The sequence below is a fragment of the Vipera ursinii genome (assembly GCF_947247035.1).
Source record: "Vipera ursinii genome assembly, chromosome: 3".
NCBI lineage: Eukaryota > Metazoa > Chordata > Lepidosauria > Squamata > Viperidae > Vipera > Vipera ursinii.
In genome coordinates this window covers 178,224,863-178,249,646 of record NC_139516.1, presented here as the reverse complement: position 1 = coordinate 178,249,646, position 24,784 = coordinate 178,224,863, and the positions used below count along the sequence as shown (strand labels likewise).

Below are 24,784 nucleotides of genomic sequence, written 5' to 3'. Positions count from 1 at the left end.
CCAAAAAGCAACAGCACCTGAAGAAAGCAACACCAAGAGTGAAGACACTAAAGACCTTCAAATACACTATATTGAGAATTCAATTAATCAAATGACAACCATAATACCAGCTACTACTTTCTACCTAACCCAGATAGAATTGGAAGAACAAAAAGATTTGACTGATTTAATGACAATTATATCAACCACCAAAAACTGAATTATCAAAGCAAAAATACAATGGTTACAAAGGGGACATTTTCCTTGCAAAACTGACATTTGGATACACTCCCTGGATTCAAATAAGGGGTATAGGGAGAAAGGAAGATACATGTGATAATTTAAAGATGCCAAGAGGGAAGTATGATTGACACAAAAGGAAGGTCTTCTACCGGAGACCCTCGGATCTGCCCCAGTCCTGCCCAGGCCCGCACAGGTGCCCCCGACATAAGTGATGTCAAGCTGGCCACGCCCCACTCAGTAAGCCACGCCCATGCTGGCCACACCCACCCAGCCCCCCAATGGCAACCACAATGCTGATGCGGCCCTCAATGAAATTGAGTTTTGACACCCCTGCTCTATCCTGATATTGTCTACTTCAAATGACATCAGCTTTTCAGCCTGGGACAAAGAATAGTTCTCATTACCATCCAACAGATGTTTAAACTAAAACTGAACCAATGATGTGTTGTACTGAAAATATGCTTCCTACTTCAGATATAAGTTCTAACGCAGAGGCAAATGTTAGAAAACAAGCTTTTCATTTTTTAAGAAATCCAATCATATTCCATGTCCAACTTGCCTTAGGAATAACTTGTTTAGAATAAGTATCTATTCAAGTTTTTAACAGATAAATAGAACTGAGCAAGAAAAGCTGATGAATTGTTAGAAACAAATTCTTACCTAGCCAAATCCCAAACTCTTTCTTCCAGGTAGCATAATTTAGCAAAAAAAAAAAAGATTTCCTTCACATTGTTCATAAAATTTCCAGATACAAATTGGCTATTTTGTTGCAAATAAAAGGATGCAAACCTGCTGAAGGTGGAAACATTTTACTTTAACATTCAAACAGTTATGTTAGTAACTCCACTACAGTATACAGAATTATATCACTGTTTGTCTTTCTATAAAACAAACTGGCTCGAAAAACTTTACAATATGTTTAACACATAATGTTTGCATTTGAACACCGGGGTCGAGTCCATAATATTCCACAGCTTAATCAGTCTGTTAATACTAAAGATGCCCTCACACCCTTCTGCGTGAATTTATATACAACACATAGCTAAGAGTAAGAATTCAAAATATTACAAAGGAGTACAAAGACTAGAAAAACCATCAGCCTACAGTCTGTCAGACATCTAAACTCCGTAGCCGTTCCTCGAAGTACTCGATCACAAAAACGCAACTGCCCCAGCTTTGCTATATTCATTTTACAGCCGAAATTAAATGAGGTAAAATCCCAGCCTGATCGAGTCGAGTGCCAGACGCCCGTAAATTCTTTTCCAACGTGAGGCGAATAGATCAGAAGGGGCAAAGAGAGCGAAGCTCCAATCGCGATTATCAGTCGCCCGGGAAAAAGCCGGCCCGGACAACTGAGTCTTCAGAGAAATCAAATATGGCGGGAGAAGGCGGGAGGCGAGCGGCCTCGCCTCCAATCACTTCCTCAGTCCCTTCTCCCTTCTCTCTGAAGAGGAATCCCAGGCCCCTCCCTCCTCGCACCTGTTGCGCGCGGCCAGCAGCCAGTCCCAGCTCCCCTTTGCTACCTTGCGCGACTGGCAGCGCCGCTATTTGCTCGCCTCCTCTCTCCTTCCCTCCCTCCTTGCGGCTGCGCCCTCTTTCCCGGCCTGGAAGCAACAGCAGTTGTAGCAACCTCGACGCCGCTGCTGCCGCTTCCTCCTCTGTAACCACTCGGCTCCGGCCTTGACGTCGTTTCCTTCCAACATGGCGAGGACGGGAGGCTGCTGCTGCTTTCGCCGCCGCAGCCGCTGCTGCTGCTGCTGCTCTCGCTCTGGCTTCTGCCGCTGCTTCTAATGGAGGCTGAGGCAAACGGGCAGCGCTGCGTTCTTGTGAGAGCCGATTCGTCCCTCCTCAGCGTCGAGCAGGGGCTGCGGTAGCCGCCTAAGTCAGAGCCGGGTTTCGGTTCCGTCCGAGGAAGGGAGACTCTTTCCCGGGAAGTATCTTCGGGTCTCAGCCGGCGGAGCCCTGAGAGTCACCCCCGCTCATCCCCCCCCCCACTTTCCCTCACTTTCAGCGCGCCCTCATGTATGAGGGGAAGAAAACGAAGAATATGTTCCTGACGCGGGCTTTGGAGAAGATCCTAGCCGACAAGGAGGTGAAGAAGGCGCACCATTCCCAGCTGCGCAAAGCCTGTGAAGTGGCTTTAGGTAAATGGGAAGGAGAGAGCGCGGGGGGGGGGGGAAGCGAAGGAAGGGAACCCGGCTACCTGCGGCGGGCAGGCTGGGCCTTAGAATTGAACGGGGCGGCTGTCATTGTAGGGAGAGGCCGGCCTGGGAAAGCAAAGGCGACAGAAGGGGCGAGGAGGGTCGTTTAGGGTGAAGGGCTGCGTGCGCGGAGTAAGAGGCGACAGAGATGCACCGCGGTCAGTTTTCGGCTGGATTGGGAGCCGAAAGGGAGAGGACGAGCTGCCGTGGCCCTCCTGATAACGCGAGCCAGGCCTTTGTGATCTAGCAATGCGGCGAGTCACTATCGAGGTGGATACCGGGATGTGAGACAGGCGGGGAACCCCTGTACGCTGTTCGTGTGTATTCTGTACTACCGGTAGTCTTGGGGGGAAAAAAAACCTGGTGCGTGAATCACGGCGAACAGGAAGAATATTAATTATCAATTAACCATCCGCCTCTTCCCCCTCCCTTGCGTCGACGGCGAAATATAATCGGTTGCCTTGACATGGCTTTTTTTTTTTGCCTCCTCCTTCGCTCGTAAACACACCCTGCATGAATAGGCAAGAGAAGGTGTGTAAAGAGTTGACCTGGAAGAACAAGGCCGTCTGCGAGGGAGCAGGTGATGGGCGGGGGGGGGGGGGAGAGAACGAAGCTGAAGACAAGAAGATGATGAAAAAAAAAACAAGGGACAGTGATACCCTGGCAACATTTAAATTTGATACTTGATTCGAGAGGCTATTGTGTAAGGAAAATGCAGAACATCAGAAAAGGAGGCAGTGATGGAAGAGGGCATCTATTGTAGCATACAGAGGGGAAAAAAAGAGTTGTTTGGAAGAATTGGTGTTTCTTGTCTTACCAGTTTATTTAAGGAAATATGAAACTGATATATATTAAATATGGATTTAAATATTCCTTAAAATATTAAAGGAACGTAATCTAAATCTCTCTACTTAAGGCTTTTGGTCCAAAAAAGGTATTTATTGAAATGTTTTATGGGTATCGATATAAATGTGGATATTCATCTTTATCATTTTCTTTCATTGTGTTATATTCTGAGACATATAAAATAGTACGCAGTGGGTTTCACTTCTTGTATAAAAGTAGTGGAATCCAGTGGGTTAACTAGTTTATACGTGGTTATGTAAAACTATGCAATTAGTCCTAGACCAGGCAATTGATATTTTTGTTGTTACTTGCATGTTATTAAATATTTACATAATTTGAAAAAAATATATCTTGTTCTTTACTTTTGACCAAATTGCATTACTTTATCCACATTTCTAATCTAAATATAATTGTAAAATATTTTAAATTCATTCTATCTTCCATATTGTCAAAGCTATTGAGATTCAATGTCTTAGTTTTAAATTTATCAGAAGAAATAAATATTATAACTGATTTTTTTTTTAAAAAAAGGATCCAGGTGCTTTTTTTTAATAGTATCTCATTTCAAAAGTAAAATTTAGTAGAAAATAATTAGATCTTACAAAGCTAAAAGAGAGGGACATATATATGTGTGTGTGTGTAAACAATGAGAGTATTAAGGTACTGTATTGAAATTGACTCTCATGAGAGCCTTTGCATTCCTTTATGGTTAATAGTTGTTTGGAAAGCAGAAATTATCTAGCACTTGGTTGTCAGTTCTGAATCTGGTTGCTGTATCAGTCTGATCTTTATTATATATAATTTCTCTTTTTTCACTATGGTCTTAGAGTTTCATTACTAGAATTTGCAGATGAATGCTGTAAGATCTAATCATTTTCTATTAGATTTTACTTTAGATTTGCAGCTGAGAGTAGTATCAGCATAATGCAGGTAACTAAAAGTTTTTCCTCCTGTTTTAAAACTCATTTAATTCCAATTTATCCTTGCTCAAAATATATTCACCACACTAGTTAATAGAGAGTGCACAGTCTTTTTCTCATTCTTTTGCTGACCTAAAATTTTTGCCATATTCTCCCCAGACCATGATTTCTTGCCCTATGCACAGGTTTTGTGTTAGATATTCTGAGATTCTCATTTTCTTAAGGATATTCACACCTTGACACAGCTTGAAAGAATTGATGGCCTTTCTGTGGTCAATTAAACACTAGATTTTTAGGCTTTCTCAAATATCCAACATACATTAGCAGTAATGTCTTTCATTTTCAGATTTTTATAAAGCATACTGAATATCTGCCATCTCCCTTTCTTTGTAGAGCTCTAATCTGCATTGGATGATCTTAAGAATTATTTTGCTAGCATTAAAGATATTATGCAGTTGTTTGAACATTCTGTTAAATGTTCTTTCTGTAATTAGTTACTTGACAGATCTATTTCAATCTGTTGGATATTCTTATAAATGGAATATCTTCTAAAGTATCTTGGATGTTGACATATGTACAAATTTTCAGTACGCTCCTTCCATCTGTAATCTTATTTGAGACAAATTATCTGTCCATTGACATCTTTTGGCATACTAATTGAAGGTTGTGACTTCTTCCTGTCTTGGAGTCTTTACTTGTTTTTCTGTGTTTCCATCTTTCGTAGTTTTGCAAATGTTGTTGTAATACTACTTTTGTCAATTCTAATAGCTCTGCTATTTTTTTTTGTCAAGTTCCTTGCTGAGATCTTTTTCTTTCTTGGATTTATTTTTCTAACCAATCTCCCTGCTTGGGAGTGATTTCTTTCCTTTGCCTTACCAAACTTTCTCCCCCTTGGGAGTGTTTGGAGAGAAAGGGCTTTCAAAAGTATAAGCTGTTTTTGTAGTGTAGCTGTGGCTTCCAACCCCAAGCTATAGTGCAGTTGCATTGCTTTTTATGTGTACAAGACAGAAAGCAGACATGAGTATTCTAAAGAGTTGTCTATTTCCAGATTGTTAAGGACAACCATTATGATTCTTCCTTAAAATTGGATAATAAAGTGAAGGAATGGTAAATGTAGTAAAGCATTTATGTATATTTTGCTGTTGGGCAATCCTTATTTGAACTGAGATCAAACAGGAAAAATTCTTCCTCCAGCTTGTTAAGATGAATCATCTTGATTTTCATTTTATTCTTATCATTAGATAATATCCTAATTAGTATAATATCTTAATTTTTTATAATATATATTTTCTGCTCTTTTGCTTTTGCCTGTTTTTCTTCCAGTGCAAGCCTTGTTACTTAACTACATAAAAGTTCTAATGGAGTCAAGATTAATCCAAGAAGTACGTAAAGTTATATTTAAAAACACTTGAAGTTCTTACCTACCTTCAAAGGTTTACTGAATGGCTTGGGCCAGTTATTTTCACTCTAGACTGTCTTAAATAACAATAGCAAAAGCACTTCACAGTGCTTTACAGCCCTCTCTAAGCAGTTTACAGAGTCAGCATATTGCCCCCAACAATCTGGTTCCTCATTTTACTGACCTTGGAAGGATGGAAGGCTGAGTTAACCTTGAGCCCAATTAACTCGAACTGCCTAACTGCTGGCAGTCAGCAGAAGTAGCCTGCAGTACTGCATTCTAACCACTGTGCCACCAGGGCTCTTAAAGGGTATTGTTATAGAGAAAAATAGGAAGAAGTACTATATCTGCCAACAAAAGCTCCTCAGTAAAAAGCAGGATATAAATCTAATAAAAATACTGTTCAAATTGTAAAAAAATTACTAGGCTGACTTTGCTGAGTGATATGTAAAAATAACGTGTTAAATTTTGCCTATGGAGAAAAATCAAAATAACAGTGATTACTAGAAATATAGAAATCAATGTACGTAGTAAACTTGTTTATATTGACTATGCAAATCATTATGACAATCTAATAAAAGGTAACAAGCACATTTATAGAATTAGGTTGCATAACTCATCCTACATGTATAGGTTGAGGAATAAATCTTAGAAAATCAGTTAGCTTATACCTTCAAGCTAGCTTCACTTTTTCATTTGAGAGGAAAGATATTGACTATGTTCAGAATATAGAAAGGGCATAGATTGTGTACTCTCCTTCTTTTCCATTTCTTAAATATTCATTTTAATCTGTTGCTATGCTGTTCCAGTCTTCATGTTTTACAGTCAAATGAAAACTGGATCAACAGTCAGTAAAAAACAAAGCATTCCTATGAAGGTTTTTTTTAAAAAAAAACCTGACCTTGCAACACATCAGGCGAAGGAAAACCTACCACTACTTTAAATAATTGAAATACTGTTTGAAATATGAAGAAACGTTTCCTAACATTCAGTTGGAATCTGTTTTTTTAAAAAGAATTAAATCCTTTATTTGTTATAATAGAAACAGAACTTGGTGATTTCTCCATATAATATGGCTACGAAGATTCTCAATCATCCAGGTCCAGGTTGTCTCAAAGGTAATTTTTTTAAAAGGCAACTAGACTTCCTTAGTTTTTTTCTTTGAAAACATTCACTTCTGTCCCAAGAAACTTTTTCAATTTTGAAGACATTTCTTGGGTGAGAAGCAAGATACTTTGAAAGTCCAGTTGCGTTTTGGAAAAGCACTTTCGATACATTTGCCTCAGTGTCTCCGAAGTGTTTTTAAAGTTGGCTCCCAGGATTGCATACGGCACGAGGTGTTTTGAGATCCATGTAGAATAAAATAGAACTTGTAGATTTAGAAATTATTTTGATGATACAGTCTAAATTTGCATTTCCATTTTTTCAGTCATCTTATACTGCTGACTCATACTCAGTTTGTAATCAAATATTAATCCATGATCTTTTTTCCCCAAGTCCATTTAATAAGAAAGATCTCAGATTTTATCCCTGTGCACTTGATTTCTGTTACCCAGATGAACAACTTGGCATATTTCTCTGATGGTTTCAATCTGTTTCCTTAATCTAATTTTAAATTTTATTCCTACCTTCTAGACTATTAGCCACCCCACCCAATTTTATATTATATTCATCTTTAGTAAGCATTGGTTTCTCCTCTTAATCCTCTTACAGGTAATCCTCCCTTAATGACCCTAATTGAGACTGGAATTTCTATCACTACGTGAAGTGGTTGTTAGATGGAAGATGATTGCACCACTTAGTGATGGCAGTTGCAGTAATTCCAGTTAATGATGTTAGACCAGGACCATACTGTTGTTAGTCCAGGACTTCATGCTTCTTCTGATCTGTATTTACCTCCACTTCAACTCCCTGACACAGCTATCTCTCCCTGTTCCCATATCTGACATTTTTGCTTTCCTGCACTCTGCCACCTACCCCACTGCCTTCGGCCTTTCCTGAAAGTGCCCTTTGAGAATCAGTCTGCTGGCTTCAATGTATTGGCATCTGCTGGCTCTTCACAAGGCTTTGCAGGAGGAAGGCTGGGCTAAGAGTGAGCAGAAGACCTGCGGATAGGTTTTTTGGTGCTGGGCTTTCCTCCACCCTCGTTAAAGCCCTGCAGGCTGAGTCTCCAGGAGCACTTCCCATGTGAGGTGCAGAGCCTGCACTTCACCTCTGGGAAGGTATTTTCCTTCCGTTTCCTCCAGTTTTGCTGCCACTCTGAATAATGCCTCAGGCACAGTTTCTATTTTCACCTGGGGAGCCACCTCTTTTTCTGCCTCACCTGTTGATGGAGAGTGCTGCACGTCACCATCCTGTCCCAGGCCTGCAAGCTCCCTATAGCAGATGAGGCTCTGTCACCGTATCATGCTCAGTGCTCACAGCCACCGGCTGCGTCCTCACCCAGTACCTAGATTCTGGGCCAGCAGCAGAGGAAGAAGACAGCAAAGAATCAGCTGGAGGTGGGGATGGTGTTGTGTATGCATGTGTATTGAAATGCCCCTGCAGTAGAAAGTGCATGTGGGCTTCCAAGTGGTGGAATTTTGATTATGTGACCACAGTGATGCTATTGCAACCATACTTTCAAGGACCAGTTGTAACTATTGTTTGTTCAGTGCTGCCATTACTTGAACAGTTGCTGAACCAATGGTCATTAAACAAGGACTATCTGTAATGAAAATTACTGAAAAATAAAGGTTCAGAAGAGAACATTGTGGTATCCCATATAGTACTTTATTCCAATTTAATGAGAAAACATTGATAAATACTCTGAGTACAATTTTCAAGTCAACTACCATGTTTTCCCCAAAATAAGACCCAACCAGAAAATAAGCTCTAGCTTGACTTTTTAGCATGCTGCAAATATAAAACCCTATCCCAAAAATAAGCCGGGGTGGGGGTGGGCAGCACAGGAGGTGGTGAGCACGCGGGGGCTGACAATGTCTGGCAGCAGCTGCAGCCCATGCCACGCAGGTAAGTCTGAGCATGAAGGCAGAGGAAGGCAGGCGATCCAGATGTGTTGCCTGGCTTGTGGGAGGCTTGCATGGTGGTACCAGCAGCAGGCAGAGGTACAGGGGGAAGGCAGATGATCCAGATGCACTGCATGGCTGCCTGGCTTGCAGGAGGCTTGTGCACACCAGGCAGTGGTGCAGCACATCCAGATCACCTACCTCCTCCCCTGTGCCTATGCCTCCCCCTGCTGCCAGTGCCACTGCGCCAGCCTCCTGCAAGCCAGACAGCCATGCAGCACATCCAGATCATCTACCTCCCCCCATGCCTCTGCCTGCTGGTGGTCCTGCCTCATGAGCCTCCCACAAGCCAGGCGACCGCGCAGCATATCCGGAATGCCTGTCTTTCTCCTCTATCTCTGCGCTCGGACTTACCTGCGCTATGCCAAGGGGCCGGCAGGCTGCGGCTGCTGCCGGACACCGTCAGCCGCTGCAAGCTCACCACCTCTTGTGAATGCACTGGGGGGGGTGCCCAGCTGGGCTGATCACCCTGATACTGTGTTTTCCTCAAAATAAGCCCTAATGTGTCTTTTGGTGCCAAAAAAATATGAGACCGGGTCTTATTTTCAGAGAAACACGGTATGTATTTTATATGTTATGCCATTCAGTGCACGCTTGCTTGATAAAAAGAATGGGATAGAATATTAGATGTTTTTCTGTAACCAAGATGTTATTACATCTTGCTTTGATGGCAATATATATTTGTTATTAATGGCAATACCTTTACTTACTATTCTCAAATAAAAGTGTTTTCATTTTGCAAAAAAAGGACTTTTGCCTACTATTATTTTTACCCTAGTTCTTAAATGTTTTCCTTAGCATTTGTGATCATTTGCTCTTGCAGTCCTGTTTTAATAGGCCATGATAAATGCTTTTAGTCCAGTCCTAACTAACTGTTCTTTAGATTGTAAAATTGACCATATAAAAAAGTCTAAAGTCTGTAGGAATTATATTTTTAGTATGCCATCTGAAGTTTTATTGGTATAATTTAGATGCCTAATGCAATTTCTAATTACCAAGTTTAAGGCTTGTTCTGTGATGATCAACAGATGTATCCAGTTATATGTTGTCTGTTTGCACATATGGTGTCAGGTTCTTTGGCAGCTGCTTAAACCATAGGATAGATTTTTTCCCAAGCCTCATACTTCCAGAGTTCTCTTGTACAAGATTTGCTGAGATAAATGGAATGGACTTGCAAGAATTCCAGCAACTGAGCTATTACCAATTTGGAATCAATATATTCCATCGAAACTGATGTGGCATGCTACCTGCAGAAGTCGTCAAATTATCCAACATAATAGATGTTTTCCGTCCGCATTGAGGAAATAGTGTTCAAAATATTAATGTGGTTTTCAGGTTGTTCAGAATAAGGAGCAATTGTTTAGGAACCAAACTACATACGTCTGGAAATTGAATCTTAGGAAATGGATTTTTCTTTTTGGTTTGAAATATCCAAGTAGCTTCCGCAGTCTGATAAGCTGATAAGCAGTGAAATGTTTCAAATAAAAAAGAAAAGAAGTATACTTGTCATGATTCAACTTCCAGACAACTCTATGTGGATGACTGAGAATCTTTATCAACGAATGATATACAGAATATTCTACCTCTGTCTTTTCAACACAACATGACTTAGAACTAATGGAGCCTGTCCATTTTGGTTGTCAGTTGTGATAGTCTTAAAGTAGGTCATCACATGACTGGACCCAATTTTACAACCTTTTCTGCAACAGTCATTAAGTGAAGCCATTGTTCACTCTAGAGTAATTTTGCAGAAAACCAGAAGTAAACTGGTTTCCTGCAAAATGTCATGAATTGTGATCAAGTGACTGGAAGATAATACAAACAGTCAAAATTCAGTCATATGAATCACAGGGGGCAGTCATCAGAATCAGGTTGTGTTCTGTCCCAGCCTATGTGAGTCCTTGTTAACTCACAAGGACAAACCCCTCTTTTAACAAGTAGGCTGGAAACGCAGGAAAAAACAAACCCCTTTTAATATTATTTACAGACATGCAAAATATCTCAAAAGCAAAGACAAACAAAACACGATTCAAACGGAGAATTGTCCACAGGCAAGGCAATGCGAACATGATCCCATGAAACTTGAGTCCTTTGCAAACGGTTGCCTTCAGCAACCAGCACTGCCCACACCTTCCCTTTTTATTATGCAGCCCCAAGGCATGGCTTCCCAATGCTTTCTCCTTTGCCCTTGGAGTTGCCCCATTGCCTCCCTCTGTCCTGCTCTTGTTGCCTTTCGGAGTTTGCGAGTGTCTATGATGTCTTCCAGCTGTGAGTCGTCAGAGTCTGACTCAGCTTCCCAACACAGCTGGGTCTCAGCCTGAGCACGAGTGGAGGGGCCAGGATCTTCATCAGATTGTAAGTCCTGGAGCTCATCAGAGCCTTCTTCCGACTGATGGCTCTCCAGGCCCCTCCTTCTCCTCCTCTGATTCCCCAAACTCAGCTGCCAGGTCCACTGGCTGGCACGGAATCACAACAGGTTGTAAATATCTTTTGGGAACTCCATCATAATTTTGAACATTCGCTAAGCTAAGTTGAGGACTACCTGTATTTTGTTGTTCCTTCTGCCATAAAACAATGAAAGTTATAGAATGTAATTAAAAGTGTCATTCTGGAGAGGTAAATTGCTCATTCCTGTCTTCTGTCATTCTTTCTGAAGGATTCAGGGAACCTTTTTTAGTCTAGGTGTGTGATAGCACTCACTTCAGCAACAAAGAACAAATCAAACTAAATGTTTTCTGTTTGAGTTAAATAGGCTCCCTCCCAGTTGGCTGTAACTCAGTCCTATAGATAGTCCTCAACTTATGGCCGCAATTGAGCTCAAAATTTATGTTGCTAAGTAATACATTTGTTAAGTCAGTTTTGCCCCATTTTATGATCTTCCTTGCTACAGTTCTTAAATGAACCACTGCAGTTGTTAAGTTAGTAACTTTGCTATTAAGTGAATCTGGCTTCCCTATTGATTTTGCTTGTCAGAAGGTTGCAACAGGTGATCACTTGATCCTGGGACATTGCAACCATCATAAATGGGAGTCAATTACCAACTATCTGAACTATCATGTGACCATGGAATGCTGCAGTGGTCATAAGTGTGAAAAATGGTCATAAGTCACTTTTTCAGTGATTGTAACTGAACAGTCACTAAATGAACTGTTGTAAGTCGAGGACTAGCTGTATTTGATTTCTAAATTAATAAAAATTAATAAAAATTACTTTCCAATTAGCATGACAACATTCTGATTTATGATCTCACACCTCCATTAGTTTAAGGGACTACCTTCTCATCTTTTTTTACTCTGTTGCTTAATTGGTATGCAAAAATTTACTTGCTTTTGTTTAAATTAGTGCTTTGGATTGAGAAACTATTGATCCAAGGTTAAGAAAAAAGATATTACCTCTTCGAAGCTAAAGCAGAGGAGTGGTCAAAACCTGAATGTATTATCCTAGTCACAATGGAAAAAAGGTATTTGCACAAAAAATCAGGAGGAGTCTGATATCACTTTTTTATATAACAAAATATTAAGAAGGCATAAGTTTTATGAGCTGCAGCTCATTGCATCAGATGCATAGAGATGATGGGAGCTGCAGCTCATGAAAGCTTAATGCCTTTTTATAAGTTTGTTAATCAGAAAAGGTGCTACCAGACACCTCCTGAATTTTTGCCACTATAAACTAACACATATCTCCTCCTACAAACATATATGCTTATCATTCTAAAAGCTGTTAAAACTTTTTAAGAAGTGAATTCATGCAAATAAAAAGGGCTTCACCAGTCTAACACTCAGCCACCACAGAAATCAGATGAAGAGAACATACTGATGAAGTGGCAGAGGAACACGCTGAGTCAACTAATCCAGATCCGGAGCTAGAAAAGATCTTAATCCAGCACTGTGTCACAAATTAAGAGAAAAGCAATCAAAGTTAAGGAAGGAAAGAATAATGGTTTATCAAATTGTAGTACTAAGTTAGTAATAAGCTGGTAGTGAGAGCTATATAAAGACAGTTGCGATTTGGCTGTTTGTGGCAATCGATGAATGTTCTGTGCTTCCCCTTCATCAATTGAGCAGAAAATGTGTCATAGGATAAGATGCTCATTTAGCTCAGAAGTAAGTTCAGCATTCCATCTTATCAGCCACTGCCCCTCCCCCTCCAAATATATGGCCTGTTAGTCTCTGGCACTCTGCAGTCTTTGTCGTCCTAGCTGACCTTCATGCTATACAAAGCTTCACACTACATGTGGTAGTTTCCTCACAAGACCTGGGGAAGATGGCCTGATATAGCCAACAGCCACCTTGTAAAGGGCCTTGTTTATGCCAGGATGAAGATAATTAACTAAATAAAGGCCTCGAACTTTATTTCCTGATCTCATATATTTGTTGCAAGAATCAGCATCTGAATTGTTTTTTGAGATTATTTATTACCTCTTATCTGTCCCTCAGGAGGTCAAGGTATTGTACACAGTATTCCTTCGTTCTGTTTCTTATCCACAACAGGAGCCATCTGAAGTAGCTTGGGGAAGAGTGATCATTCCAAAGTTCCCAAAGCTTCTGTGGCTCAGTATAGACTTGAGCCTGGATTTCCCTGGTGGCAATCCAACACCTTTACCGTACCACCACGCCTGCTTTTAGTAACATCAGTGCAATCCACTTGCATCATTTCCAAACCTTTCCAAAGAATCTCAGGCTGTAACCTAGTCACTTGCAGACTTAAATTATCAAACAATAATACCAATCTCAATTACATTACTGTAATATTCAATTTTTTAAATGGCTAGTTCTTTGTGTATTGAACATGCTACATCATTATTGCTATCTTGAGGAAAAAGGAATCTGCTAATTTTTAGATTTGTTTACTTGTATACATTTTGAGTTTCCCCCAGTGATACTCTTGTTTCTTAAAGGTTATCTCCGGGTGAGATTCAAGGTACTAGTAATGGTATTCAAAGCCCTACATGGCAGGGGTCCGGAGTACCTGAGGGAACACCTGCTGCTGGCATCGACTTCCCTCCGCCCTGTGCGTTCCCACAGAGAGGGCCTCCTCAGGGTGCCACCGGTCAGAGAATGTCGACTGGTGGCCCCCAGGGGGAGATCCTTCTCTGTGGGCGCCCCGGAGCTATGGAACCAGCTACCGGTTGAGCTCCGGATGGCGCCCGACCTTCGCTCCTTTCGCCGCGAGCTAAAAACATACTTTTTTGAACAAGCTGGCCTGGCCTGATGAGGGGATTGGGGGGGGGTTGCTATTTTTATTTTACTAGGTTTTATGGATGTATTTTAGTATGTGGGCACTTATTTAATCTATTTTTAACTTTTGTAGTTTGTATTTTTATTCTTGCCCTGTTCACCGCCCTGAGTCCTTCGGGAGAAGGGCGGTATAGAAATGTTATTAAATAAATAAATAAATAAATAAATAAATAAATAAATAAATAAATAAATAAATGTTTCTACTCCAATTCTGACATTAGTCACCACCTGATTTTGTTTTAGAGAATTGCAAATTGTCCAATAGGATTTATGTTGGTAGGGATCTATTTACACAGATAAAAGCTCTATAAGTTTGTTTCCAGATCTGGTATTTAATACCTATAAGTATTAAATTAAATAAACCAAATTAATTTGTGAGAGTTTACGTCCAGGTATTTCTCTGGTAGGCTTTTCTGCAGACCTGTTTTGATTATTTCATTATAAAAAGTTTTGAAGTTTAGGCTGACTACAGTTTATTCTCAGACACATACTTCTCGTACTTCATTACTCCAAAAAAGTTTACTTGGCAAAAGGTGGCTATGAAGGTTGCAAATAGTGATCACATGACTGTGAGATGCTGCACATGTTGTAAATTGCAATCACTTGACCACAAGAATCCTGCAGCTGCAACTTTGAAGACAAGTTGCAAGTCTCATTTTCCAGTGTCATCATAATTTTATCATTAAACAAGTACCGTATATACTTGAGTATAAGCCGACTCGAGTATAAGCCGAGACCCCCAATTTCACCCCCAAAAACTGGAAAAAGTTGGTGACTTGAGTATAAGCCGATCCGCCGTTCTGCAAGCCTCCGCTTCGTTCAGGCTGCTTCGTTCCACAGCGGAAAGAAGCAGGCAGGCAGGGGGCGGAGGAACGGAGACCCGGCGACGTTTGGGGAGGTTTGGGCGCCTCTCCAAATATCCCCAAACGTCGCCGGGTCTCCGTTCCTCTGTGCCCTGCCTGCCTGCTTCTTTCCACAGCGGAAAGAAGCAGGGAGGCAGGGGGCGGAGGAACGGAGACCCGGCGACGTTTGGGGAGGTTTGGGCGCCTCTCCAAATATCCCCAAACGTCGCCGGGTCTCCGTTCCTCTGTGCCCTGCCTGCCTGCTTCTTTCCACAGCGGAAAGAAGCAGGGAGGCAGGGGGCGGAGGAACGGAGACCCGGCGACGTTTGGGGAGGTTTGGGCGCCTCTCCAAATATCCCCAAACGTTGCCGGGTCTCCGTTCCTCTGTGCCCTGCCTGCCTGCTTCTTTCCACAGCGGAAAGAAGCAGGGAGGCAGGGGGCGGAGGAACGGAGACCCGGCGACGTTTGGGGAGGTTTGGGCGCCTCTCCAAATATCCCCAAACGTCGCCGGGTCTCCGTTCCTCTGTGCCCTGCCTGCCTGCTTCTTTCCACAGCGGAAAGAAGCAGGGAGGCAGGGGGCGGAGGAACGGAGACCCGGCGACGTTTGGGGAGGTTTGGGCGCCTCTCCAAATATCCCCAAACGTCGCCGGGTCTCCGTTCCTCTGTGCCCTGCCTGCCTGCTTCTTTCCACAGCAGAAAGAAGCAGGGAGGCAGGGGGCGGAGGAACGGAGACCCGGCGACGTTTGGGGAGGTTTGGGCGCCTCTCCAAATATCCCCAAACGTCGCCGGGTCTCCGTTCCTCTGTGCCCTGCCTGCCTGCTTCTTTCCACAGCGGAAAGAAGCAGGGAGGCAGGGGGCGGAGGAACGGAGACCCGGCGACGTTTGGGGAGGTTTGGGCGCCTCTCCAAATATCCCCAAACGTCGCCGGGTCTCCGTTCCTCTGTGCCCTGCCTGCCTGCTTCTTTCCACAGCAGAAAGAAGCAGGGAGGCAGGGGGCGGAGGAACGGAGACCCGGCGACGTTTGGGGATATTTGGAGAGGCGCCCAAACCTCCCCAAACGTCGCCGGGTCTCCGTTCCTCCGCCCCCTGCCTCCCTGCTTCTTTCTGCTGTGGAAAGAAGCAGGCAGGCAGGGCACAGAGGAACGGAGACCCGGCGACGTTTGGGGATATTTGGAGAGGCGCCCAAACCTCCCCAAACGTCGCCGGGTCTCCGTTCCTCCGCCCCCTGCCTCCCTGCTTCTTTCTGCTGTGGAAAGAAGCAGGCAGGCAGGGCACAGAGGAACGGAGACCCGGCGACGTTTGGGGATATTTGGAGAGGCGCCCAAACCTCCCCAAATGTCGCCGGGTCTCCGTTCCTCCGCCCCCTGCCTCCCTGCTTCTTTCCGCTGTGGAAAGAAGCAGGCAGGCAGGGCGCAGAGGAACGGAGACCCGGCTTCGTTTGGGGACTTTTGGGGAGGTGCGCGCGCACCTCCCCAAACCTCCCCAAACTTCGGCAGGTCTCCGGACGGCGGTGGCTTGGGAGAGGTGAGCGCGATCCCGGAAGCTCCAATGCCTCGGCCGCGCACAAGTCCTCAGTAAGTTTTTTTGTTGACTGGAGTATAAGCCGAAGTGGAATTTTTCAGCCCAAAAAGTGGGCTGAAAAATTCGGCTTATACTCAAGTATATACGGTAGTCAATAAACGAGGTACTGTAGCATAAATATTTGTGTACAAGACTGGCCTTTTCTTAAAAATGCACAAAAATCCAAGTCAGATAATCTCAATATGGATTATGTAATGGTTTACTGATTTTTCATTATGCGTATGAGTCTGTGTGTATACCCGCACATGTATAGACAAAACAACACAGAGAGAATTTGCTTGCAAATTCAGTATTTTGTATTCTGCTGAAGAACAGCTGAAATTCTGTAGCCCTGTAACCTCTTTATATTGGCTTTTGTGGTCATTTCTGGTTCTTCATTTCTTTTTCCCAAACATTGTGAAATGCTATCAATATTAACACTATGATATCTTAATTTTAAAAATGCCTACAATTTCTCTTCTGCAAAAAGTATTAACTCCAGTAATTTTGCTCATGTATAAAATGGTAGAATAATAACAGGCACTAAACAAAATATCAGAAGTAATTACATAAAATATTTTTTCAACAAGAAAGTGCATGTTGGGAAAATTATTGTGTAGGATTGTATTGTATTATGGAAGCCAGATAATATTTTAATATGGGCAAGTTTAAAATCTCATTATATATTTAGGGAAATTCTAACTGGTTCATTCCTCATGACTTATTAAACTTGAAATGTTAGCTGTAACGTATTTGTAATGATGATGAAAGAAAGGAAATTGATGTATGATACTTCAAAAGCTTTTTCATTCTGTGTTTGCATATTTTAAATATTATAGCTTTTAAGATATTGTTTTGAATCAGAAAAGATGGCAATTTTTCACTATTTTTATCCATAGAAAATGTCTCATTTTAAAATGCAGTTGAAAAACCAATAATTGAGTTAAGCAGTAAATCTAATGCCAGTAAGATCTGAAAATTTTATAGGTGACAATCCCTAGGGAAAATTTTACATATATTAATTTACTGCCTAACTCCTAAATTTATTCTTAATATTAATAATTATAAGTCTCCTTTGCATGAAACCAGCCCTTGAGATGTTCATACAGTTGTTTTGGAGACGTTTGGGAATGACTTGGTACTTACTGCCTTCTTCAGTTATTTTTCCCCACATTCCCGAGTCTAGTCTATAGCTCAGAGATTTACTGATGTTCAGTGAATACACTGTAACAGTAAGTATCATCTTAAATGTTTTTATATAATCCCCCTTCTTTCACATAAGGATAATATAAATAATAAACAAACAAGAGTTCAGTATAAGATGTAGCACAACACATTTAGGTGACTGCTTTATGTTTTATGTTTTTTGTTGTTTTATTTGTCACTATCAGCTGTACCTCTTCAAATTGTCATTTGTGAACACAGAGAATCCCAAACTGTAAAGTATCCCAGATTGCAGCAACTTCCTTAGAAGTTTGCAAACTTTAAAACCATTTATCATGTATTCCTAGATCTCCCTCACAAATATGTGAAAACAATATAAGGAATAATGTCATGGATGCCATTAGATTGACATGCTTTTCCCATATTTTTATATTATAGGAAAAATTGCTGTTTATATTTATTTAGTACTTTGGGAGGGGGATAAGTAAGTTCAGCTTTTTAATTTGAAATGTTATATATGAGATGTGGGAATTAGTTTTATTTTAAAGTTTTAATCATTCTTATAAAAAGGTTTTATTTACTTTTTTTCCAGAGGAAATAAAAACAGAAACTGGAAAACAAAGGTAATTTTGTTCATATTAAATATGAATACATAAGTTTATGAGATGATTATGTGCACAAACATCTGGCTCTATATGGAGATTAAATCTGCCATTCTATTTTTTTAAGGAGAAGGATTTATAAACTACCTTTTTAGCACTTTATCATGTCTGAAGTACAGAAACTTCATGAGACAGCTTGGCTTAGTTCATACATAAACATTTATCCATAATATGATTTTTCATATTATGATTTAATATAATAGGCATGTCAACCCATAACAGGTTAGATGCTATGGCTTCTTTCACAAACCATGGTTAAAAGTCCTAGCTTAGTTTATGTAGTAGTATTGTATAAATTAATTGAAGCACTCCAGTTTTGTAAAAATGAAGAAGAAATTTAAAATTTCATAGCATACTGTATAATTTCTAATAGCTTTGGCTTCAAATTAGTTCAGAAAATGATCAAATATGTCATCTCTGAATGTCCAAGTTAAGCACAGATTCTTTGAACACTTTTTGCATTTTTGTACAAAAAAACAGGAAAACTGTAACTGTTCCCCATATAGTTATAAGAATATCAGATAAAGATATTAAAGATAAAGCAAGTATATAATAATAGCTCCAGCTATTTCTGAATTCATATTTAACTTATTTATTTTACTTCCATTTTATTTAGTCCACCTCATGGAGAAGCAAAACCTGGTTCAAGCACTCTTCCACCAGTGAAATCAAAGACTAGCTTTATTGAAGCAGACAAATACTTCTTACCATTTGAATTGGCATGTCAATCCAAGTGTCCCAGAATTGTTAGTACATCGTTAGATTGTTTGCAGGTCTGTATGGATCTATATTCCCTGAAATATATGCTATTATTGCCTGCTTTTAATGTTCTATTTTTTAAGGATTTTTTTTAATTGATTTTATCCAATTTTCAATGTAAAAAATTCTGATTTAAACATTTTTTTAAAAAATAAATTTAGTCAAAAAGAGAATTGAGTGGTATAGTTGGGATCTATAAAGGTAATGATCTAGTTTGTGGTGAAGCAATATTTTAAATGTTGTGAACCACAACATTTTTTTCCTGTTCATGATAGTGATGATGATGATATTACAGGGAGTGCAGAATTATTAGGCAAATGAGTATTTTGACCACATCATCCTCTTTATGCATGTTGTCTTACTCCAAGCTGTATAGGCTCGAAAGCCTACTACCAATTAAGCATATTAGGTGATGTGCATCTCTGTAATGAGAAGGGGTGTGGTCTAATGACATCAACACCCTGTATCAGGTGTGCATAATTATTAGGCAACTTCCTTTCCTTTGGCAAAATGGGTCAAAAGAAGGACTTGACAGGCTCAGAAAAGTCAAAAATAGTGAGATATCTTGCAGAGGGATGCAGCACTCTTAAAATTGCAAAGCTTCTGAAGCGTGATCATCGAACAATCAAGCGTTTCATTCAAAATAGTCAACAGGGTCGCAAGAAGCGTGTGGAGAAACCAAGGCGCAAAATAACTGCCCATGAACTGAGAAAAGTCAAGCGTGCAGCTGCCAAGATGCCACTTGCCACCAGTTTGGCCATATTTCAGAGCTGCAACATCACTGGAGTGCCCAAAAGCACAAGGTGTGCAATACTCAGAGACATGGCCAAGGTAAGAAAGGCTGAAAGACGACCACCACTGAACAAGACACACAAGCTGAAACGTCAAGACTGGGCCAAGAAATATCTCAAGACTGATTTTTCTAAGGTTTTATGGACTGATGAAATGAGAGTGAGTCTTGATGGGCCAGATGGATGGGCCCATGGCTGGATTGGTAAAGGGCAGAGAGCTCCAGTCCGACTCAGACGCCAGCAAGGTGGAGGTGGAGTACTGGTTTGGGCTGGTATCATCAAAGATGAGCTTGTGGGGCCTTTTCGGGTTGAGGATGGAGTCAAGCTCAACTCCCAGTCCTACTGCCAGTTTCTGGAAGACACCTTCTTCAAGCAGTGGTACAGGAAGAAGTCTGCATCCTTCAAGAAAAACATGATTTTCATGCAGGACAATGCTCCATCACACGCGTCCAAGTACTCCACAGCGTGGCTGGCAAGAAAGGGTATAAAAGAAGGAAATCTAATGACATGGCCTCCTTGTTCACCTGATCTGAACCCCATTGAGAACCTGTGGTCCATCATCAAATGTGAGATTTACAAGGAGGGAAAACAGTACACCTCTCTGAACAGTGTCTGGGAGGCTGTGGTTGCTGCTGCACGCAATGTTGATGGTGAACAGATCAAAACACTGACAGAATCCATGGATGGCAGGCTTTTGAGTGTCCTTGCAAAGAAAGGTGGCTATATTGGTCACTGATTTGTTTTTGTTATGTTTTTGAATGTCAGAAATGTATATTTGTGAATGTTGAGATGTTATATTGGTTTCACTGGTAAAAATAAATAATTGAAATGGGTATATATTTGTTTTTTGTTAAGTTGCCTAATAATTATGCACAGTAATAGTCACCTGCACACACAGATATCCCCCTAAAATAGCTATAACTAAAAACAAACTAAAAACTACTTCCAAAAATATTCAGCTTTGATATTAATGAGTTTTTTGGGTTCATTGAGAACATGGTTGTTGTTCAATAATAAAATTAATCCTCAAAAATACAACTTGCCTAATAATTCTGCACTCCCTGTATTATTATTATTATTATTATTATTATTATTATTATTATTATTATTATTATTATTATTATTATTATTATTATTATTATCATCATCATCATCATCCCATAGTTCAATTGTCTGAAAAAGGCAATCACTGTGAACCTAGGAGAAGAAAATACCCCAAGGTGTTATTTATTTAAGAAAATTTATATGGCCACCCAACTCATTCTCAGTGGCTTTGGGCAACTTACAAGGATAAAATCCCAATACAAAAAGCAATTACCCCCCCCCCAATTCAGCGACAACAATCAAACAAGCCACTTGATGGACTCCATATCATTCTGGGGTCCCCAGGCCCATTGCAAGAAACATGTCCTCAGTTCCTTGTGAAAGAGTATCAAAATCTTATCTTTACAGGGATAATAAATATAAATATTTATTCCTAAATGGCTCTGATATTTATTCAAACTTGAAACTTACTGTGATATTTAGTTGAAGATTTCCCTGACTAAAAAACATAATGTATAATATATTAGCTTTGCCTGTTCATTGTTGTTTACTTGCTTTACTCCCAGAAACTTATAGCCTATGGGCATTTGACTGGTAATGCTCCAGATAGTACTGCTCCTGGGAAAAAATTGATTGATAGAATTATTGAAACAATATGTGGCTGCTTCCAAGGTCCACAGACAGATGAAGGTGTTCAACTACAAATTATAAAGGTAATTTCGCATTGTTAACACGAGCAGACTTTAAATACACTAAGCAGAAAATGAGGTTAAAATTATAGATGAGCAATTGTATTACTGAATGCAAGAGGTTCTCTACGGTTATATTTTATTTTTCAAAAAAGTTTATAGTGAACAGAAATTATGAGTCTAATAAATATTTTTATTCATATCTAAAAATGTCAGTATTTTCTACTGAGTGATAGACTCATAGAGTATTCACTCAGTATCTTACATAGAATATACTTACATATTGAATATGAACCAGCAAAAATTTGGCTGTCCAACGTCCCCTAAGGAGCAAATAGACTCTTAAAGACAATTATCCCAAACCAGCTGAATCTATAAGCAATCGTATCTTTTATTTTTTATTTTTTAAACCTTGATCCATTGAATATTATAGAATACTCCATTGTTTCAAATTGCTTGAATATTATCCAAATTTATTTTTAATTTTTTTTAAAAAAATTGATGAGAAATTATTGGTTTAGTTTCCATAAAAGGATCTCTAAAAACTTTAAAACTGGTGTTTCTGAGGTTGCATAGGCATAGCAGCTTAGTAAGAGAGATAACATTTTTACTGTATGTATTCCCATTCAACCTTTCTAAATAAGTTATATATATTCCTTTTATAGAATTTTGAAAATGCTAGAAATATTTATAGTACTGATTCTCTTATGAGACCACGTTTTCTGTTTTTGTGATTTTTTTAAATGTAGGATTTTTAAAAACATTATTTTATATTTATTTCTTTCATTTTTTGGAGAACATAGTAGATAAGGTATCTATTCCAAAATATTTTTATTATAAAAAAGTGATATAATTATATTACTGAATTATTCAGTTTTTAAATAATATAGTTTGTTAAAAGAAATGTTTTTTGAAATAAAATATAATTAAATAATATTTTAAAAAGCTGGCAAATGTGCTTTGAATCTTAATAAAATGTATTTCTGTTGTTGTTAGCTGCGAAGTCGTGTCCGACTCTTCGCAACCCTATGGACAACATTCCTCCAGGCCTTCCTGTCTTCTACCATCTTCTGGAGTCCATTTAAGCTCATGCCTACTGCTTCAGTGACTCCATCCAGCCACCTCATTCTCTGTCGTCCCCTTCTTCTATTGCCCTCGATCTTTCCCAGCATTAGGCTCTTCTCCAGTGAGTCCTTCCTTCTCATTAGGTGGCCAAAGTATTGGAGTTTTAGCTTCAGGATCTGGCCTTCTAAAGAGCAGTCAGGATTGATCTCCTCTAGGACTGACCGGTTTGATCGCCTTGCAGTCCAAGGGACTCGCAGGAGTCTTCTCCAGCACCATAGTTCAAAGGCCTCAATTCTTTGGCGCTCAGCCTTTCTTATGGTCCAACTTTCACTGCCATACATTGCAACTGGGAAGACCATAGCCTTGACTATACGCACTTTTGTTGACAGGGTGATGTCTCTGCTTTTTAGTGTGCTGTCTAGATTTGCCATGGCTTTCCTTCCCAGGAGCAAGCGTCTTTTAATTTCTTGGCTACAGTCCCCATCTGCAGTGATCTTGGAGCCCAGGAAAACAAAATCTGTCACTACCTCCATTTCTTCCCCATCTATTTGCCAGGAATTGAGAGGGCCAGATGCCATGATCTTGGTTTTCTTAATGTTAAGTTTCAACCCAAGTTTTGCACTCTCCTTCTTCACCCGCAACAAGAGGCTCTTTAGTTCTTCTTCACTTTCTGCTATTAGAGTGGTATCATCTGCGTATCTTAGGTTGTTGATATTTCTTCCAGCAATCTTAATTCCAACTTTTGATTCATCTAGCCCTGCCTTTCTCATGATGTGCTCTGCATATAAGTTAAATAGGCAGGGCGACAGTATACAGCCTTGCTGGACTCCTTTCCCAATTTTGAACCAATCAGTGGTTCCGTGTCCAGTTCTCACTGTTGCTTCTTGACCCGCATATAGGTTTCTCAAGAGACAAATAAGATGGTCTGGTACTCCCATCTCTTTAAGAACTTGCCACAGTTTGTTATGATCCACACAATCAAAGGCTTTAGCATAGTCAATGAAGCAGAAGTAGAGGTTTTTCTGGAACTCCCTAGCTTTCTCCATGATCCAGCGTATGTTAGCAATTTGATCTCTAGTTCCTCTGCCTCTTCGAAATCCTGCCTGTACTTCTGGTAGTTCTCGATCCACATACTGCTGAAGTCTAGCTTGTAGGATTTTAAGCATGACTTTACTAGCATGAGAAATGAGTGCAATGGTGCGATAGTTTGAACATTCTTTGGCACTGCCTTTCTTTGGAATTGGAATGTAAACTGATCTTTTCCAATCCTGTGGCCACTGTTGAGTTTTCCAAATTTGCTGGCAAATTGAGTGTAGCACTTTTACTGCACTGTCTTTTAAGATTTTGAATAGCTCAGCTGGAATACTGTCACCTCCACTAGCTTTGTTGTTGCTCAGCTTTTCTAAGGCCCACTTCACTTCACATTCTAGGATGTCTGGCTCGAGGTCAGTGACCACCTCATTGTGATTATCTGGGACGTTAAGCTCATTCTTGTATAGTTCTTCTGTGTAATTTTGCCACCTCTTCTTAATCTCTTCTGCCTCTGTTAGGTCCCTGCCATTTTGGTCCTTTATCATGCCCATTTTTGCATGGAATGTTCCCTTCATCTCTCCAATTTTCTTGAAAAGATCTCTGGTCCTCCCTATTCTATTGTTTTCTTCTATTTCTTTGCACTGTTCATTTAAGAAGGCATTCTTATCTCTTCTAGCTATTCTCTGGAATTCTGCATTCAATTGGGCATATCTATGTTTTTCTCCCTTGCCTTTCGCTTTCCTCCTTTCCTCAGCTATTTGCAAAGCTTCCTCAGACAGCCATTTTGCTTTCTTGCATTTCTTTTTCTTTGGGATGGTTTTGGTTGCTACCTGTTGTACAATGTCGCGAACCTCTGTCCATAGTTCTTCAGGCACTCTGTCTATCAGATCTAATTCCTTAAATCTATTTGTCACCTCTACTGTATATTCAACAGGGTTATGATTTAATTCATACCTGAGTGGCCTAGTGCTTTTCCCTACTTTCTTCAGTTTAAGCCTAAACTTTGCAAGGAGAAGCTCATGGTCTGAGCCACAATCAGCTCCTGGTCTTGTTTTTACTGACTGTATAGAGCTTCTCCATCTTTGGCTGCTGAGCATATAGTCAATCTGATTTCTGTGTTGACCGTCTGGTGATGTCCATGTGTAAAGCCGTCTCTTGGGTTGTTGGAAAAGAGTGTTTGCTATGACCATCGTATTCTCTTGACAAAATTCTATCAGCCTGTGCCCTGCTTCATTTTGTACTCCAAGGCCAAACTTGCCTGTTATTCCAGTTATCTTTTGGCT

At 40.3% G+C, this 24,784-nt stretch overlaps 1 protein-coding gene across 2 annotated transcripts in view; it reads left to right on the top strand.

Annotated features, from left to right (window-relative positions):
* Positions 1-1,636: 1,636 nt before the first annotated feature.
* The window catches only part of ARFGEF1 (ARF guanine nucleotide exchange factor 1), a 66,940-nt gene continuing 43,792 nt past the window's right edge, over positions 1,637-24,784 (top strand). For both annotated transcript variants that reach the window (XR_014492321.1, XM_083361199.1), the window contains exons 1-4: positions 1,637-2,366; positions 18,052-18,082; positions 18,738-18,894; positions 21,282-21,428. Coding sequence is in view for 1 of the 2 variants with exons in the window: in XM_083361199.1 (XP_083217325.1) it covers positions 2,243-2,366; positions 18,052-18,082; positions 18,738-18,894; positions 21,282-21,428 (459 nt within the window). In the remaining variant the exon portion in view is untranslated. The remainder of the gene's footprint in view (positions 2,367-18,051; positions 18,083-18,737; positions 18,895-21,281; positions 21,429-24,784) is intronic.